Source organism: Ursus maritimus, unplaced genomic scaffold (assembly GCF_017311325.1).
Source record: "Ursus maritimus isolate PB19 unplaced genomic scaffold, ASM1731132v1 scaffold_25, whole genome shotgun sequence".
In the NCBI taxonomy this organism is placed as follows: Eukaryota; Metazoa; Chordata; class Mammalia; order Carnivora; family Ursidae; genus Ursus; species Ursus maritimus.
In genome coordinates, this window is record NW_024425008.1 from 28,281,458 (window position 1) to 28,301,321 (window position 19,864).

At 40.0% G+C, this 19,864-nt stretch overlaps 1 protein-coding gene across 11 annotated transcripts in view; it reads right to left on the minus strand.

The window, feature by feature from the left end:
• The window catches only part of SIPA1L1 (signal induced proliferation associated 1 like 1), a 371,790-nt gene that overhangs the window by 84,708 nt on the left and 267,218 nt on the right, over positions 1-19,864 (minus strand). For all 11 annotated transcript variants that reach the window (XR_005837672.1, XR_005837671.1, XR_005837673.1 and 8 more), the window contains one exon: positions 8,221-8,395. Coding sequence is in view for 8 of the 11 variants with exons in the window: in XM_040641706.1 (XP_040497640.1) it covers positions 8,221-8,395 (175 nt within the window). In the remaining 3 variants the exon portion in view is untranslated. The remainder of the gene's footprint in view (positions 1-8,220; positions 8,396-19,864) is intronic.

Genomic DNA, 19,864 nt, shown 5'->3' on the forward strand with positions numbered 1-19,864 from the left:
TGCCCACAAATAACTGGAAACCAGAGAAGAGAATTATTAACTGTCTAGTCGAAAGGGAGTATCTTTAGTCTTAAAGGCCCTGGACTTACTGGCTGCAAGATGACAGAAGTGCGTTCATTCTGGGTAAACTCAAGCCTCCATCAGCCATACTGCTGAGGACCAGAACACTGCGTTTTAGAGAAGCTCCGAGACAAAGCCCCCTGAGTATACCAAGAGGCAGTAGTTCTCAAATTTAGCATGTACAGCGGCATCTGGGGAACTAGTTTAAAAGGCAGATCCCCATGCACCACCCCCAGAAATACTGCTCAGTGGGTATGGGGCTGGGCAGAGGAATCTATTTGAATAAACACCCCCAGGTGACTGGAATGCAGCCCCTCCCCTGCCCGGAGGCACTGCTCTAAGAACAGACCACACAACAGTGGCTTGCAGACAGACTTGTAAAAACCTTCTAGAGCCCAGAGTTTCAACCCCAAGCTTCTTGGAGGACCTTAATCTTTGAAGCTGACATTAAATGCAAAGGGTTAGAAACAAGCTAAAAATGAAATAAAGCACAGACAACCCTTCAAAAGTTGCAAAAAATGTACCAACATATAACTTTCCAAGAAAAAATATCTTCTAAAAGCTAATGACCACCAACACAAAAAACTACAAATTACTACAATAAATAACTGAACTACCTAAGACAGCTCTTGAGTATGAAGAACATATCTACTATTAAGGACTCTTGCTATAAATAACTCTTGAACTGATTAGTACATTTTAAAACCTTAAAGTGAATGTGTCAGCTTTGACGTGTACTTACATGTGTTTCAAGTCAATTTTGAGCAAAATTAATGAACTAGAAAAGAGACTGTCATCTAGTATTCATGAATTACATTCCGCTTTCTACGTCTGTCTAATTCTAAGAGGATTACTGCCCGAGAGGAAAGCTGATGTGGAAGACAACGCGGAAGGTTATCTGCTTTTCTACTTCTGGCCCATTCTCGCCTTCCTTCCTGCAGGCCTCATTCATGTAATGTACGCAGCTCAACCAGTCTTTTTCTGGGGACTTCTGGAAACCCCCCAAGTTTGGCTGATAATTTTAAACAGTTTCAAAAGTTCCAGAGATGAAACGAGGACCAAAATAATGACATTTTCCTTTCTGAGAAGAAAGAAATTCCAAAATCCTGAAAATACTATGGACATAACAGAATCGTTAAACTTTATCAGAGAGAAGGGAACATGAATGTTTATTTTCTTAAAAATAAAGCATTCAATGTTGCTATTATGATATTTTTAGTGACCCTGAAACTCTGAAACCATGAAAAATTTAAAAGCATGACAATCAGGAAAATGAAAATGACAAAAATCCTTTCTTCTCTGGCTGAAGAGAATATATATTAAAAAATTTCTAAAGGGAAATATGCTTGGAGAAGAGGGGCGGAAGGAAGATTACACTCCTTCATACTTGGCACGGAGCTCTGAAGGTTAAAGAGTAATTCAGGGACCTTACGGGTCATCTTGATAATCACGTGACCTGCCTCCAAAACATACTACCGGCAAGTGGCACAGACCCACTAATAGGGCAGCACTTCCCCCGAAGTCATGCAAAGTAAAATTTCCAATACTCAACGCAAATGATAAGAAGGCACTGAATAAAGTGAGGAATGATAACAGTATTTCTCTCAACTGCTCTGAGAAAGTGTAGACACATAATACCCCACATTAGGCACTTCTGTTTACGATGGTATGAACTGGTTAATGAGTCTGGAGAGCAGTTTCAGATATAGTCAAGGTCATACTCATCCGTGACTGCTCTTTCTGGCTCAACGCCTTTACTTTTAGGTAGTCTGAAACTTGGCTGATACGGTCTATGTGTACAAATCTGAATGAGGAAAAGTAATCAGGCTTTTATAACAACCATTTCTCAATCACTGATAGATGTATCGGAGTTAAGAAAGCTAGATGAAGGGAAACAAGCCTATGCAATTTGATTTCAGGAAAGTTCCTGGTTTAAATATTTATGAACACAAGAGAAAAGTAATCTCATTAACTAAACGCATGTAGGCTAAATAAAGTCAACAGAATGAAGCAAGCTTCAGCTCCGTTCATTAAACGCACTCACCACTACGGAACACGTTGAATGCAAGATTTAAATCAGACAGCTTGTAAGTCTCATTTTTATCCCTTTATTTAATTTAAAATATAATAGTAGTTGGCTGCTGGGGACCATCCCTTGAAGACCCCCAGATGTCCCATCCATGCAACCTTGCCTCAGGGTCTGGGGAACGCAGAACTCAACGCTCAGAAACACAGCCAGGGCTGTATTCGAGACGAGACACACTTCTGCCTTTATGTTACTATTTCACTCACTCACTAATGAAGTATTTGGGGAAATGAAGAATTCTCCCTGCTCTGGCATCTATCATGTTTACTAATAATTTTTCAAGGTATGTTTAGCTGTGGCCAGGTGATGGGTGCCTTTACTTCAGTGAGGGTCAGGATCAAGAAGAGTTTGTTGTCCTGCCCTTTGTGCCACGACAGCTGAGTCCATACTGTGTCAGCTCAAGGTGTGTGTGAGTGTGCACGTGAATACACCCAGGACTCGGGGCTTCTCAAACCGGTAACACACAGAGAGGTGAGGAAGGTCGAGATGGTGTGGGGCTGGCCCGTAGCAGTTAGCCACTACTGTTTTCTGCCACCGACTCACTTGGCAAGGCACCCGCAGTTACCTGGGTTCTCAATTTGGAAATAAGATCTGAATGTGAAGGACAGTAGCGTCATTTGCTAAGTGACCACAAACAAATCACTTCGCTTCTCTGTCCATCGATATTCTTGCTGCTGTGAGGATTACACGAAGTAATGTGTATGAAAGGACTAGCCCATGACAGGTGCTCAGGGTGTGCTGATGAGAATTTAGAATTTTGTGCAGTTGAGGTAAAAAGGGTAGTTTCCTTAAAAAGGGACCTTTACATATTTTAATTTCTTTACCAAGTGCATTCCAGGACCACTCAAAGGAAAAACCTTACCTTATAACACAGGTCAAAGTTAAAGAGGTGAAAAAAGAATCCTTTTCTTCATTCATCAGTGTCTACGCCTCCAAATGGCCCTTTGCATGTGCAAAGCGTTTAAGCAATGCTAGTTCTATCCAGTTCCCTATCAAAGTTTAAAGTTCCAAATAAATAAGGACTTATTTTCTTCATGAAAAAACCTGTAGCTTTTCTAAGACTCTGAATCTCAGTGGTTTTTGTAACACCGCTGAAAAATGGGGGAAGTAACAAGCATTCACTAACATTGCGGCAAATTAATGAAGGTAAGGCTTTGAAGGAACGCTTTCCAAAGGGCTTCCAAAGTCTCCTATGTTCTGCCTTGACAACAAGCCTCACCCAGGAAATGGTTTCCCAAACAATCATCCGTATGCACAGCGAAAAATGAAGGTGGTCTCCAGCTTTCAAACAACAAGCTGCTTGGTGGGAAGTTTATTTTTGTATTTACTGTAGTTTGAGAGGATGGTAATTATCTAGAGGTTATGTCATCCAAATGAGGAGAGAAAGTAAGGAAGAAAAAAAAAAAATCCACCACTGAAAATGTCTTCGCTGTAGAACTGTTCTAACCCCTGACACATCTGTAGCTTATTTGCAAAAAGACCTTATTTCTGAACCAGAAAAATGGACTTTATATGAAAAACTGGGAAAAACAAGAAATGGTTCAAAAGCTCCATCAATTCTTCCTAAAATCTGAATAGAACTGTAATACATAACAAGCAGAGCCATTTCTCGAAATGGCTTGGGTAATTTGAGCCCAAGGGCTAGAGAGGGGGAGACAGCCACACGGCAGAGCTCTGGGCTTTGCAGTACTTAAGTCTACGATTCTGCTTTCTCGGAACACTTCCCACACTTCGTTAACCACAGCACCGGGATCTGTTCTACCTCCCTAGGGCTTCCTAGCCATCTCGACTGGGGCACGTTAATCTGAAGAAGCCAATTCTGTGAAATGGGGATAACTGGTACCTAGCAAGGCCTGTGAGGACTGCGGGAGATAACAAATATAAAAAGTATTGGAACTTTTGCTTCCAGGCATAAGAGTACCTGGTACAGGACTTGTTCTCCCATTATAAGTAACTAGAAAAACTGACAAAATATCTAAAACAACGTTTTTCAGACATTTTACAATAGGCAGCATTGGATAGTGATCCCAGACAAAAAAGAGCCGAAGAAGATGAGCCCTCTGATTCCCACCAGGTTTTCCACCTGGAGGTACTCTTGGAACGACAACACAGAGCATGGCTTTGAAGAGGGAAGTCAAAACATAGTGGAGTTCAAGAAGTCTGCAGTAGCTGATACTTGCTGGGCAGAATACCAAAGAGGAGGAAACTACACAGTGAAAGAGGTTCAGAAATCTGCGTAAGGGTCCCCTTGAATCTTGGGCTGAATGGTAAGCTGCACAGAGAGAGGAAGATTCCAAGAGCCAGGCAGAGAAAAACTATTAGGGTAGTGTACAGCATGGTGACTACAGTTAATAATACTGTATTGCATATTTGAAAGTTGCTAAGAGAAGATCTTAAAAGTTCTCATCCCAAGAAAAAAATTTTTGTAACCTAGCAGGGCAACACATGTCAACTAGACTTGGTAATTTACAATATACACAAGTATTGAACCATTATGTTCTACATCTGAAGCTAATAGGATGTTATATGTCAATTATACCTCAATAAAAGAAAGACAGAAAAACTATTAGGCAAAGAAAAACGACCAGAGAATTGTAAAGCAAACAATTCTCACAGTTCACGTAAGGTTGGAAGACACTCAAGTTCTAACCACAGTAAAGAGACCTCACTGAATGTGCAGGTATTCAGACACAAGAAAAGTCATGCCTTAATAGTAGAGCTAAATTAGAGAGTAAAGAACTGCTCTAGGTATGCTTTAATACAGCTTAAGAACAAGATTCATAAAGACCAAGCTGTTTTGTAAGTAACGTATCCGCCCACCAAAACGAAACTCAACACTCCTTTTAAAGAGGACAACAAAATCTAGACACTCAACCATTAAATAGTCACAATACACATTCTCTAATCAAAAGTAACTAGAGACATGAAGCAGTAAAACGTAACTCAAAAGCAGGAGAAAATCTGTTAAATGGAGACCTCAAATGACAAGGATGAGGGAACTGGCATACAAAAACTTTAAAACAGCTACTATAAATATGTTCAAGTATTAAAGGACAACATGAACCTAATGAGGAGAAAGTGGGAAATATTAAGAAAAGGAGGACCAAATGCAATTCTGGCACCGAAGAGGACAATATCTGAAATGAAAATTTCATTGGACTGGATTAACAGCAGATTAAGACACTATGGAAGAAAAGAAAAACACAGTGAATTTGGAAGATATATTAATAGGAATTATCCAAATGGAAGCAGAGGGGGAAAAAAAGGTTAAAAAAATTACATCAATAGAGACTCATTAACCCATCGTGCACTAGAGAGTGATCTAATGTATGTGTAACTGGAGATTCAGAAGATGGGCACAGGAAAAAATAAATCAAATGGGCAATTACTATTTTTATTTGATGAAAACTACAAATCCACAGATCCAATCACATCTACACTGTCAAATGTAAAGGAAATGATCCTTTAGGAACACTTGAACTGGAAAGCTTTCTCTCTCTCTTTTTTTAGAGGGGGTTGGAGCAGAGGAAGAGGGAGAGAATCTTAAGCAGGCTCCATGCCCAGGGCAGAGCCTGACTTGGGGCTCAATCTCATGACCCTGAGATGAAGACCTGAGCTGAAATCGAGAGTTGGACACTTAACCAACTTTGCTGCCCAGGCGCCCCAGCATTTTCTCTTTTTAATGACTGTACTGAAAGAAGGGGTTTCCTGACACAAAATAAGGTTGGACAAAACATGTGAGATGACCTCCTAGCACACAGAGCCAAGCCTCATCTCTGGGTGAGCCACGGCCAGTGAGAGGCTGCTGGCGGTTTGCAGAGGCTGGCTTTGACCCTGTCAGCTTCAAGTAAGAGAGATAAATATGCAAACTGCCTCTTTCAGGGCTGTAGACTAGAAATACCCTCTGACTTTCTGTTCCCTGGAGGAGACTTGACACTCTGAAAGGGCAGAAAAAGAAACTACAGACTCATCTGCTTATCAGCTTTGCCCTGAAAGGTTACAGGGGCCTTAAAGGAGGGCACTGCAGCAAAAAGGAACCCTTCGCGGCTGTACAGAACTGAAAAGTGTGCCATCAGAGACAGTTTGCCAATCCAGGCTCATCCCGCTCTAGCCTTCACGGTTAATGGGATTTCAAGGCAGAATATGCACAGAGTGCTTATTTGGCTTATTCTAGTGTCTTACTTGATGCCCCACTGCATAAGCATGTTCTTGCCACACATTTCTCACATTGCCTTTCATCATCAAGAAGTGGCTGGGAATGTGTGCGTGCACAACTAATACACAGTCTTATCAATTTCTAATCTGGCCACTCATGCATAGAATCTCGGTGTTTACAATGTCCACAACAGCCAAACTACAGAGAGAGCCCCATTATCCATCGACGGATGAATGGATAAAGAGGATGTATGTGTACGTACGTACACACACACACACACACACACACACACACACACAGAGGAATATTACTCAGCCATCAAAAAGAATGAAATCTTGCCATTTGCAACAAAGTGGATGAAACTAGAGAGTATTATGCTAAGTGAAACAAGTCAGTCAGAGAAAGACAAATGCCATATGATTTCACTCACATGTGGAATTTAAGAAACGAAACAGATGAACCTAGGGGAAGGGAAGGAAAATTAAGATAAGATAAAAACAGAGAGAGAGGCAAACTGTAAGACTCTTAACTGTAGGAAACAAACGGAGGGCTGCTAGAGGGGAGGTAGGTGGGGGAAGGGTAAGTGGGTGATGGGCATTAGGGAGGGCACTTGATGTAATGAGCACTGGGTGTTGTATGCAACATATACTAATATATGTTAATATATATATGTTAAAAAAAAAATCAGGGTGCTTATTATATTTTCTTTCCAGAGTCTTTCACATAGCTTTTTGTGGTGACGGTAACTTACATAACACAACAAATTGGGACAACATGAATGAAGCATATAGGGCAAATGTCAGAGTATCTGGAAAAGAAGAGTCTCGGGGCATACTGAGATTTAACATTTTATGCAGTTGCAAGCAGAGTATGGAACGTTAAAATAATATTTAAGAGTTGAGGCTATTTATGGGCTTTAATAGTCTCTCTTGCATGTCGTTTCCAAGTTGGCAACAGTAAAACCATGGCAACAGGAAATTCTTCCCTGCAGTGGCGTTTATGAATGCTTTTCTGTTTTCATGACTCAACTCCTTATTTAATTTCCTGTACAGAAAATCGGAGAGATTACTATAGACTGCAATACAGATGTGCTAATCCAAAGACCCTCTCAAAGAAAAACAGGTCACAGGTGTCCGTGGATGGATTTTGAGATAAAATTGAAAACTGCCTCCTCACAGACACACAGCAGACGTCAACCTACTCTAACCTAAACAGATACTTGAGAACTGCGCTGTTTTATTAATGACCTGGGGAACAGGAGTGTACATGTATGTTCATGTACTTCCATGTTCATGAGCCGTAACTAAAAAAAAAACTTCCCCCTCATTGTGCTTTTAATCAACGAATTTCAGGAGCCAAACTAATACCAAAGCTAAGAAGCCTATTTTCTTAGGGATTCAATTAGACTATGAATAATAAAAATAGAAAATAAGCAAACAAAAGCCCTCATTATTAATAGAATAGAAAAATGAATAAGAAAACCATAGGAAGACTGACTGCATAGATAAGCACGAGGATTACGAAAGAAATTAATGAAAGTAAAAAATTCTAGGGCTTACGACCAGATGGTTATAAGATTCTGGAATTTTTAATCACTCTAGCATTCAGCTAAATATAGTGAAATTTATGCAACACTATCCAGGAGCCATTCTGCGTGATTTGCACCCACTGCTCTACTACTCCATCGACACTTCTGATAAAAAAAAAAAAAAAAAAGTGTTAACAGTCCAATCCTAGCTACTTTGATTATAGTCTTCGATTGTTTCAGTGCCACATCCTCCCTCTCTGGCTTCCTCTCCCCTATCGGCAGCAGTGTTCTGCAGTAAATGGCAATGTTGTTTTATGGGCAATTTAGCAGATGAACATCAACACAGCAGGAGGGAAATAAGCGTAGCAGGAGAGTATAAGTAGTTCTTACTTTTGGTGTCAAGCTGTGCACGGTACTTCTCAAATCCTTTGAGCCGAACACGTTCTCCCAACAGCTGAAGGAACTCCTCGAAGGCCGGGCCGGCTGACTCGTTGTTGTACATCTCCTCTTCGGTGCTCTGTCCAGCCCTGCAGTACATGATGCCCACCTTCTGCTGATAGTTCAGCTGTAAGAGAGGCAGTGCGGTAAGTGCGGGCGGGTCCACTGTGCCCCCCACCCAAATGCTCCTAACTCCTGCAGGGCACGTTCCCCCTGGAAAGGCAACAGCTCTCTTCTCCTGAAATCCTGCCGTTTCAATTCTTCCATCTCTAATCCAAAAAAATACAGAACAAGTATCTGTAACTCTAATCTTCACAAATTAAGAGAAAAGGCCAGGAAAATGAATCAACACGTTCTGTACGTCAAGGTCATGCATCATCAGAACGATGTTGATACTTTAGGGAATTTCTCTGAACGGATTACAAAGTACAAAATGAGGCCCTAAAAAACAGCTTGACAACAAAAGGGAATTCTTTTTTAATCATCTCCCCCTTTTCAAAGGGGAAGGCTTTACAAATTTAAAAGCAGAGGTCCACTTTACAAGAGATACTTTAAAATACATTCACACAAAAAGCCCATGAATGTACTTGTGAATTTCGGCTTTTTTTTTTTTTTTTGGTAGAACTGGGAAAGATTTCACTCCCAACGCCACTTTTCCAATATACTAAATTATAAACCTCAGTTATGTCTTTGTTAGAGCATTAGCATTATCAACAATATACTTTTCAAATATTTTTCTAAAAGACGAGAGCCTGAATAGAAACTTTAAAAGGGGTTTCATGATGGCAATCAGCTAGTGGCAAATATTCCTTCCTCAAAGACAGTTAAAACAAATCACTCAGGAGATTTAAATATGATGCAACATTAATCAAAATATTTACTCATCACTGAAAAGTCTAGTCATTCTGCAAACAAATTTTACGGTGATATTAGTCATTTAACAAGACATTAGTTTTCTTTTTAAGATTTATTTATTTATTTGAGAGAGAGAGCAGCATGTGCACGCACATGAGCCTTGGGGTGGGGGGCAGAAGCAGAGGGACAGAGAGAATCTCAAACAGACTCCGCGCTGAGCATTGGAGCCCAACATGGGGCTGGATTCCAAGACCCTGAGACCGCAACCTGAGCTGAAACCAAGAGCCAGACATTTAACCGACAGAGCCACCCCAAGACATTAGTTTTCAGTATAAAAATTTAGACTTTTAATGCCCTAGTGAAATCGAGGCACTCCACACTGCTGTGGCCTCTTTCCAGAGTGACAGTGCAGCCAGTGCACCAGTCAATTTTCATGTCCCAAAGTGAAAGGGGGAAGGGAAGAGGCAAAATTGTAAAAGCTAACATTTATTGAATACCCACTATATGCCAATCGCGGTTTAGAATTTAAGATACATTAGCTGATCCTCACAACAGCCCATAGAGCAAATATCAGCAGAGTCGAGAATGGAAGAGGAAGTGACAAGCTCAGTAGGGAGAGAGACAAGACCACAAACTCCGTCTCATGACATGGCTGGCTCTATCCCAAGATTCAACCAGGCTTGAATCCACAGCCCCTATTTGCAATTCTGAAGTTGAAAGGTAAAAACCAAATTAAGGCAATCACATTTGGCAGTAAAACTTGATATGGGCAGACATTAATACTTTTAATTAATTCTATGTTACATGAATATTCACATTTTTCCCCTGTAGGAATATTAATGTGATAGTGGGGTGCTGTCTCAGATCCCAGTGGGAATATTTCTATATGGTGTATATATTCTATTGTCCTTCTAAAACGTAGACATTTCTGAATTCTGAAAGCCATCCGGCTCCTACCATTTTATATAAGGGATTGTGAACCTGAACTGCTCTTTTCAACTTTCTAAACCAAATGATTCAGCATTGTAACAAGAAAATGTCATAGGCGCAAAACTCTCACTTGCTTTCCTCCGTCCACTGCACACCACCTCGTGGACAAGGAAGCTCCACGGCCTTTATAAGACCCCCGCGGACATGAGAGCTCCCGGGGACATGAGAGCTCCCGGGGAGTGCTCTCGTTGCACAGAAGAGGCTCACCCTTGCTCCGCCTACTCCAGCAAGCAGGTCAAGTTCCAAGCCGGAAACTTGCAAATAACTGGATATAGTAATCATGGAATATTTTCAAAACAGCATGTGACATCACATTATTTCTACTTCATTTAAATTATCGACAGAAACACTTCTGACTTAGTTCATTTTCATATACCACATGTAGGTAAAACGGAACAGAAGTCAGAATAAAACCTATCGCACACGGCTGACATTTGACCCTTCTCTCAGCAGGCCTGCTTCAAACGTCGGAATGTGGCTCATGTTTGCACGGGGACTCCCACAGGTAGAGACCTCGCCTTGGCTCTAGAATTAATCTGAGTACCTACCCTATCGGGTCTCAACAAATAAAAAATAGTGGTAGGCTCTGTGTCCACTACAAAAGCAGCCTTCATACAGCCGAATCTTTACTGTCTCCCTGCAGGGAGGGCTATCAAAGAGAAGGCATGTGGAGAAAGGAAGGGGTTTGGGGCTATTTGCTCTTTGGCTCTGTGCCTCCCAGATCAGCCTTCTCAGGCCACAGCGTAAAACAAAAGTCACCCTGTTCAACAGAGAGCATCACCAAGACACTGGATTTGTGGATGGCTTTTTAAAACTTCTCAGATAAAGGCCGAAGATTTCACTGTGCAACATTCAAAAGGATTCGTTTATATAGAAACAGGAGTTCAGTACAGAGAGAAGTGAGGAAACTTCCCCTCAACCACCGGAGAAGCTGAATCTGAGGACAATGAGACAGTGTGCCGCCGTCTTCTGACGGATTTCTCATCCTCTAGTGAACTCCACCGGCAGCTCAGGGAACAAACTGGCGTCTGCTGCTTGTGAAAAGAAGGAGCCTTTAAGAGGATTAGGACATTTGTTAGAATGTCAGATTTCCTCTGGTTTGAAACTGTGCCAGATGTCACTGCTCTATCCGCTAACGTGACAATATGACTGTATTCTTGGTTTCTAGTGCAATTAAATCAAGGTAGGTGGTATTCTCTGGACGCAGGCTCCTGGAACCCTTAGTTGGCAACCCTGTTCCCTGCCAGAATACGAGGGGCTGGGGGAGAGGAGTTATGTAAACATAATAAGGAACACTGCAAGGGAAAGAGCAAGTGTAAATGGAGGCAGAGCTAGGGTTTGGGGTTTTGAGTTGTTAGGAGGTTATATAAAACAGCACTTTTTTTTGAGACACACACAAACACATCTGTATGGGTTTATATATACGAATACACAATGCTTCCATATAATGCTCAAAATAGAGCTATGAGGACACCAGAAGCCATCCTGGGAACAGGCTGTGTTTATCCACAGTTTGGGATAATCCTGGGGCCATGCTATACAATTCCATGCTTGCATATCAACTGTTCGCAGGGAGCATTCTGGAAGTGTCTGGACACCCACAAATGTTTCTTTTATAACAAGTAATGATGGTCAATCCAACAGGACAAAGGCTACGTTTGAGATGAAGGTCTTGAATCGCAATAAAGCAAAGTGTCCTTAAAACCCATCAAAAGTGACATGGGCTTTCACAGCTAGGAACCAACAGGACATAAAATCACTCTTCTAATAAAGTGGATACCTCAACACAGAATCAAAGAAACAAATACTGCCATCGGATTTACATAGCCCTGAGTGTCTGGAAAGATGGATGATGAAGTCAGAGCCCTTCGCCAATAGAAACAGATTGGAACAACCAATCTCTCGGTTCGGCATTTTCACCTCCTCTTGCCTGGTGTCACGGCCTCAGGAAGGCTACTGGGACAGCAAAGACCATGAGAATAACCCAGTTCTCAAATTCTTAGAAAACCTTTACACTGACTTAATCCAGAAATTTAAAACCGTCACTATGAGTCACGGTATTTCATTGTGAGGCAGTTCTCAGAGTGTGGGCCATGATGCCGGGGGGTTTGAGCTTTGCTCTGGGACACAGGGATCTGGAAATAGTTTGCTCCTTTCAGTTCTTGCTTCTAAACTCCATTAGGCTGTACAACAGCAATGTTTAACTTAAGGATAATTTTGCCCCACTGTTGAGGCCAAACTGTCCTGAGACGACTCCTCTGCCACGTGAACTAGGAGGTTCTCCAGTCGGCCTGGTGGAGGCAGAAGCTATTCCTGGCCTTGTGGGAGAACTGAGGGTTTGCCCCCCTAAACCTGGAAGGTGGTTCTCACCCTGGCCTCAAGTTGTTTCCTCAAATGAGTGCACTTACAGTACTCATCTCTGCAAACTCCACCTTCCTTGGCTTCGCGGGACTCACCTGGAAGTCTCACTCGGGGAGACTGCTGGGCTTCCATGGATGCCCCTCCCTGCACTGCAGTTTGCAAACTCTTCAGGCAGAAAGCTGGTGTGATCTCCCTGTCCACTGAATTTGTATCCCACCTCCCAGAGATCACTGTCCTTTGCTGTCTGATGCCCAAAGTCATAAAGACCACTGTTTCATTGTTTTGCCTCGTTTTTTAAAAGTTGTTTCAGATAGAAAGGTAAATTCAGTCCCTCTTTCTTAATTTTGGCTACAAGCAGAAATCTGGCTTGAATTTTTACATCAAGTTTATTGTTATATAATTTCTGAACAGTAAACTGCATCCATTTGATTTAATGAGTTCTAATACACCTGTACCACCATCAAAATACAGAAAATTTCCATCATTTCCGAGTTTCCTGATTCCTGCATCAACTCACTCAGATGATCACTGCCCCCCCCACTATAAATTAGTTTTGCCTAAATTTTTAAAGAATCTTTTTGTTGGGTAAAATCCACTGTAAGAGTTAGTCTTTTGGCACTCTAGAAACCTGTCCTGGCTTCTACCTTTTCTTTAGGCTTCAGAGCCTGACAAATGGTTGATTTTAACATTTAGCTGTCTTGTTCTTCTATGAAGGTCCTTCTTCCCCCTGTCTACGGTTTTTCTCTTTTTCTTCTATTTTCAGACATTTTTATCCTGATGGACCTATGCCTGATTTTCTTTATATTTATCATGCTTAGGGGCAGAGCTCCATAAATCCATCTTAATTCATTATCTTTCATCAGTTTTGGAAACTTTTCTATCAGTATTTCTTCAAATACTGATTCTGTCCCCCAAATAATGCTTTACTTGTTTTCCTCCAGGGAATTCCATCACATATACTATTTCATTCTGGCTCACTGCCTTTTAGGTACTTTTGTGTATTTCTCTCCAGTTAAAACTTTTCTGGTAACGGCACCTCTACGTTTATGGCAGCATTATTTACATAGTCAAACGACGGAAGCAGCACAAGTGTCCACTGACTGATGAATGGATAAAGAAGATGTACACATACTGGAATATTACTGAGCCATCAAAAAGAATGAAATTTGCAACAATATGGCTGCATCTAGAGAGTATTATGCTAAGTGAAAAAAGTCAGTCACAGAAAGACAAATACCATATGATCTCATTCATATGTGGAATTTAAGAAACAAAACAAACAAGCAAAGGAAAAAAGGGGGTGGGGAGACAAACCAAGAAACACACTCTTAACTATAGAGAACAAACTGGTAGCCACCAGAGGGGAGGTGGGGGGGGTATTGGGGGACTAGGGGATGGAGATTAAAGAGTAGATGTATCACAATAAAAACAGAAACAAAAAAAATGAAAAGAAAAAGAAAAACAATTTTCTGATAATTTATCCTCAATTCATCAATTTTCTCTTTTGCTCGAATATGTTCTTAAACCTATCTATTGAAATGTTAACTTTTGCTATATTTTCCATTCTAGAATTTCAATCTGATTGTCTTTCTTATCGTGCTGACTTGAACTTCCAGTATCCTGTTGAATAGCAATGGTGACAGTGTATCCTCCTGCCTTCTTAACACTAAGTCTTTCATCAGTAAGTAGAATATAAGCTGTAGATGTTTTATAGATGTTTTTCATTAAGTTGAGCAAGTTCCTCCCTTCTTCCGCTTTCATCATGAACGACGACTGTGTTGTTCCTCAAATCTCACAATCCTTACCCAATCTGCCTCCTTCTCTCCACCTTGCAAATTCATTTTGTGTTGGCTTTAAATACAGTGTACAAGGTTTTAGCTGTACTTAGCAGGAAGAAGAGGCAAAAAATAGATCTACTCTGTATTTCCAGAAGCAAAAGTACAAACTTTTAAAAACTATTTTGTCCAGTGTTCCTGGCTATTCTCATTGGGTGGGCTGGTCTGCAGCAAACTATTCTGTCATTACTGGACACGATGACCTTGTTCATTTTTTAAAATCCTCATGATTCACACTGACAGCATTTACTTTGGCTTGTTTTTCATAAACATGACAACTTTCTTTACCACTTCTTAAAGACTCATCACTATACTGTCCCCTAAAAAGAATGTCAAAGAGACCGGAAGAATTCAGTGTTGTGGGCAAAAAATGCTAATTAGAAAATTTGTCCTCATTGGAAATGACTAACAAAAATAAAATCACTTTTTAAAAATGACATGGATACTGGGTAGGAAAGTTATTTTAAAAATCTGACTGAGATGCTGTCAAAATTATTTTTATTTGTGCACAGATATATTCTAAGCTACTTTTATCTTAGCATAACAAAAAAATTCTATACAAACACACAATAATCTCTAATGTACAAAATTTCTCAACAAAAATAAAAAGCTTCATATTGGGTATTAAACTGATAATAAACGTACCTGGTTTTGACTTGATATTAAGACAAATTTCTATTATATAGAAAAATGCTCTTCATTGCAGCATTGTAATAGGAAAGGACAGGAATCAATCCAAATGTCCATCAATAGGGAAACTGATAAATTACGGTACAGTAACACAACATAATATTATGCAGGCATAAAAACAATGGGAAAGCTTTCTATATATTGACATAGAAAGATCTCCAAAATATATTACTCAGTGAAAAAAGAAAATGTCCACAGCATGCTATATTCTGTATAATAAGACTCTATATGCATATTTGATGATATCTGTATAAAGACAGAATATATAAGAAACTAGTACAAGTAGTAACTATACAGGAAGAGAGAGGGAGGAGACAGAGCAGAGTAGGAATGGGATTCCTCAAAGTAAACATAATTACTTTGATTTCTGCACCACTGGAAGATATTAGCTAGTTAAGATAAGTCCCATAGGAAAGAAACGAGTGTAGATTTTTGTTCTAAAGCTGAATTTAAAACACAATCCACAATTTAAGGTCAAGACTGACAGATCTGCACTCCATTACTCCTTTCGGACTGTGAACCAAAGAATGCTCACTGCTTGTCTCTGCCATGCTCAAACCCGTCCCTGCAAATCGCAGTCCCACCACAGCCAACTGTCTTCTGAAAGCCACTGCTATCAGCTGTGCTAAGCACTGAATCTTACCATTGGAACGGACTCCAACCAGTCATCCAACCCAGCCTCTGCCAGGCGAAAGAGCGTGGATGAGAAAGCACAGAGTGACCACTACTTGGGAAGAAACAAGATAAAGCCACCAATGCCACCGCCTTCTTCCCCTGACCTGACAACTGTCACGTGTATTTCCCTCCTGATAACGTGCATACAGACCCACGAGCTGTCTAGAATCAACGTGCTGGCCACCTGAACTGTAACTGGGCCTTAGCTGTTACCATGATCTAAAAGAAGAAGAAAATTTCAGGAATGGTAATCGTTCTGCCAAAGCTTCATTCATATAAAATGGGTTTGGGGAAAAATGTTTTCCTTATGGTTCCTTCTTTAAATCTAGCAGCCGGAATCAAAGAAGAAAGTGGCTGGCTAAACTCATTTATCCTCAATAAAATAATGCAACATGGCAATGAATAGGCTAAGTCAGCACAGAATTTCATCCACACCCTTAATCAAAGAATCGGTGCTAGTCATTATCAAATAACACTGCTTCTTTCCTTAACATTCATTCTGGAAATAAGTATCACAGACCTAATTAGATATGATCGTTTTCCCCCTTAACTTCAATAACTTTCAAGGAATAGAAAGCCCGATGAATATTTCCATTTCTTTGCATTTTTAATAATTACCTAGAAAAACAGTGGAGATACTCGTTTAGGTAAAACCACTACCGTGTACATGAAACCTGATATTTCCTAATGAAAACAGGACTACCAATTTTCTCTATTGCAAACTGGCAATTGCACTTTAATATGTTATACTTAATACGGGGCACCGAAGCCAGCAGCAGTAATGCTTGGAGCCCCCTTTCCAGAGTTTCTTTTCCCACTCAAGGGAGGAAGAGGGGGATGGGGTGCTTAGTGCACTGCATCAGAGCGCAGGCTCTAGAACCCAGCACTTGGATTTGAGACCAGCCTCCACCAGACCCTAACGGTGCGTGGTGGGGTCTTTTGGCCTCTTTGTACCTCCGTGTTCTTGTCTGTAAAACAAGAACAATAATAGCACATACATCAAAGGATTCTGAGGACTAATTAAGATAATTCATGTAAATTGCTTCAGAGGGTGCCTGGCTTGGTCACTCCTCCATAAAAAATATCTATTTTTATTACTCTCTTATGTGCCTCACACTCCTGTGTGGCTAGACTGCCTGCTGCCATAACCAGACGCTGCTTTCATCCTTCTGTGCTTTGTTCGTACTGTTCTGAGTCTCGACCACCGCCCTAATTATTCTCTGGCTTGAGGAAGTCCTCCTCCCTTCCATGGCCCATCTTGGGAATGGGCCTAACCAATCATGACTTGGCCCTGTTGGCCTGTGCCTACGCTGCTCTCTGTTTGCAATTCTCTTATTATACTCATTATATTAAACCTGACTTTCATTACAGTAATTTATGACCTTGTCTCCTTCATGGGTAAGGACTGTGTCTTACTAGACTATTTATTCTCCATAGTATTTAATAATCTGCAAAGAGTGGTTCTCCATAAGCATTTATTAGATTTGAAACAGTTGTGCTTACTTATGACCGTGAACATAACCTATTATACGGCCTGTACTAGCAGCTCTCATGGGATTGCTCACAAAAGTTAAATGAGATAGTGCACGTAACGGGCTTCTAACAAGCTGTTATTTTATCATTATCAACTGCAGCTAATAGTTCTTCCATGTGCACCATGTGCCCGGCACGGTGGCTTTTCATTCCTCTTGCATGGAGTAGATGAGATAAAGGTGTTTTTTAAATGACTGGTGAAGAAAATGGCTCTGACATGGCAAATTTAAAAGTAACTATTAGCTATATTATTAAAAAGCTGGCTTGAATAGATCATGAAATTCCTGATATTTTACAGCATAGTTTTGAGTATCTAAATAATTCAAGACATGCAGAAGTATAAAAACTTGCAAATCGTAAAAACAAAGGGCAGTATTCTGCAAATGTGTGTACCCAGTGTTGAGGACTATTAAGGGAAGACAGCACTCCGAACCTCTGAAAGCCTCAATCTTCTCATGACCGTAAAACAGGCCCATGATTAGAAGCCCTCCCTGTGCAGGGCACTATAAGGAGTGAACCAGGACACGTGCTAAAGTGCTTACAGCAGTGCAATAAGTAAACATATGTGCTGATCTAATTTGTTTTTCTCATAAATGATGCTCTCAATTACCGACTAAGTGAAGATCTAGGACCAAGATGGATAAACTAAATCTAGAGTTGATCCAAATTTTCTGAGTCACAGTCTGTTCTAAATCCTTGACAGTGTGAAGTCACTGGTAGGGTATTGCCCTGTATAGCACAATGGAAATGGACATCAATAAACAGTGAGAGGCCCAGAAAGGCATCAGGAGGAAGAATGTGAAAGCTTGGGTAAGCCACATCTACAACTTCGATAAGCATGTATTCATTTTCTAAACTTCACGAATTAAAATGTCTACCTTCAGTTTCTGCAAACGTATCAGTCTAATCAAATAAAAAACACATTTTTATATTTTTGTGAAATGCTTTCTTTCATATATTACAGATATAATTTTAATTTGTTCTATTCATTTCAGCTTTTAAAAGTGGTAAAATGAGAAAATAAAGCACCAGGGATCTGAAAGTCAAAATGTTACAATGAAGCAAGCAAACAGTGTTTTCTTTTCCCAAACATAATCATGTAAGCTGTTTAAAGGAAAAAAGCTACTAAAGGAATTGTTTAAAGAAAACTTAAGGGGAGATCCAGAAGTTCTTTTCAGTGAGTCTAGTTTCCTGATATCATTCGATGAATCTTTTTAAATGTAAGGATGTATAAAGCATGAAATTTTTAAAAATGACATGGATAGAGAGAGAAAATGCTTTGCAATGATTCAAATGCATAATCTACTGCACTTATATGCATTTCTTTTTAAAAATCTATGTAAAAGGCATGAAAATAATCGTTTTCTCAAAATGATTCCAAGGCATTAATGAGATTTCCTACCAAAAAAAATGACTCCCCAGACTAAATGCTCAAGTATGTGTGTCATCTGCTTTTTATCAGCACAATCTTGGCTTTGAATGCTATGGAGATATAAATGAAAAGACAGAGGCCAAGGGAGTGGGGGGAGTGGGGGGGTGGGAGGATGCTCCTTAGTCCAGATTTAGAGCTGCATATATAGAAGAGCAGGCCTTAAACTTTTAGGTTCTACTGCCTGCTAAAATTTCCAAAATAAAACTGGGGAGACTACCCTAGGTTGCCAAATTTTAATTTCTCTGAGGAAAGGCATTAAAGAAAACAACTAACACATATATTATCATCAATAATTTATGAAGGAAAGGATATTTTAATACCCCCTAAGAATAAGAAGCCCATAATTTTAGAATGGGCAGTTTTGTGAATCAAATAAATTTAGCTTTAAGTTAAACTCACCATATAGTGTTATCTTTTCTAGGTTGATGGGACCAGAAAGTGTTCATCACTAAGAGAGGGCAGAAAATGGGCCAGAGACCACACAAGATGTCTACAGTTAGGGCACCTAGTTTTTAGGAGTATGGGTACAACAAAGGGGAAAATGGCAAAAAAAAAAAAAAAAAAAAAAAAAAAAAAAAAAAAAAAACCAACAAAAAAACCCCCCACCTTTTCTTCTATAAAATAACTTGTTCTAATGTAGGATTTAGAATGTTCAATTTGTGATTACATTAACAGTGCTGAAATATGATTCTCCTTGAAAAGCAGAGTAACTGAAAAGACTGAATCCATAAAGTTGAACCTAATCCTCATTTTTCTATTCCTCCTCTGTTAGACTGCATGCTCAGAACATTTACGGGAAAACAGCCCCCAAACAGTTAAGCCTCAGCGGTGTTCTGAAGCATTCCAAGTGTGCCCGATTTGCATGTTACAAACACAGACACACAAAGCCTACTTGAAATCTATGTACAGAACAGACATCAGCTGGGCTGATAAGTAAAATGAATGGACAGAGAGAGCAAAGATTAGAAAAGTTGTGTCCAGCCATTGGTTCCTCATATATCCCTACTGGCTGAATTAAAAGAATATACCTTAAAATGGATTTTTTTTTAAAACTCCTATTCATTTTAAGAATGTTGGAATTTTTGGTTAATTAAGGAGATGCCATCAAAATTTGTTCATAAAATGGCATTCAATAAGTGGACCAATTTTATGTTTGGAGGAATTTTTTTTTAAATGCAAGAGTAAAGCTATTATTAGTCATATTGCCAGGATGTAATATGGCTGA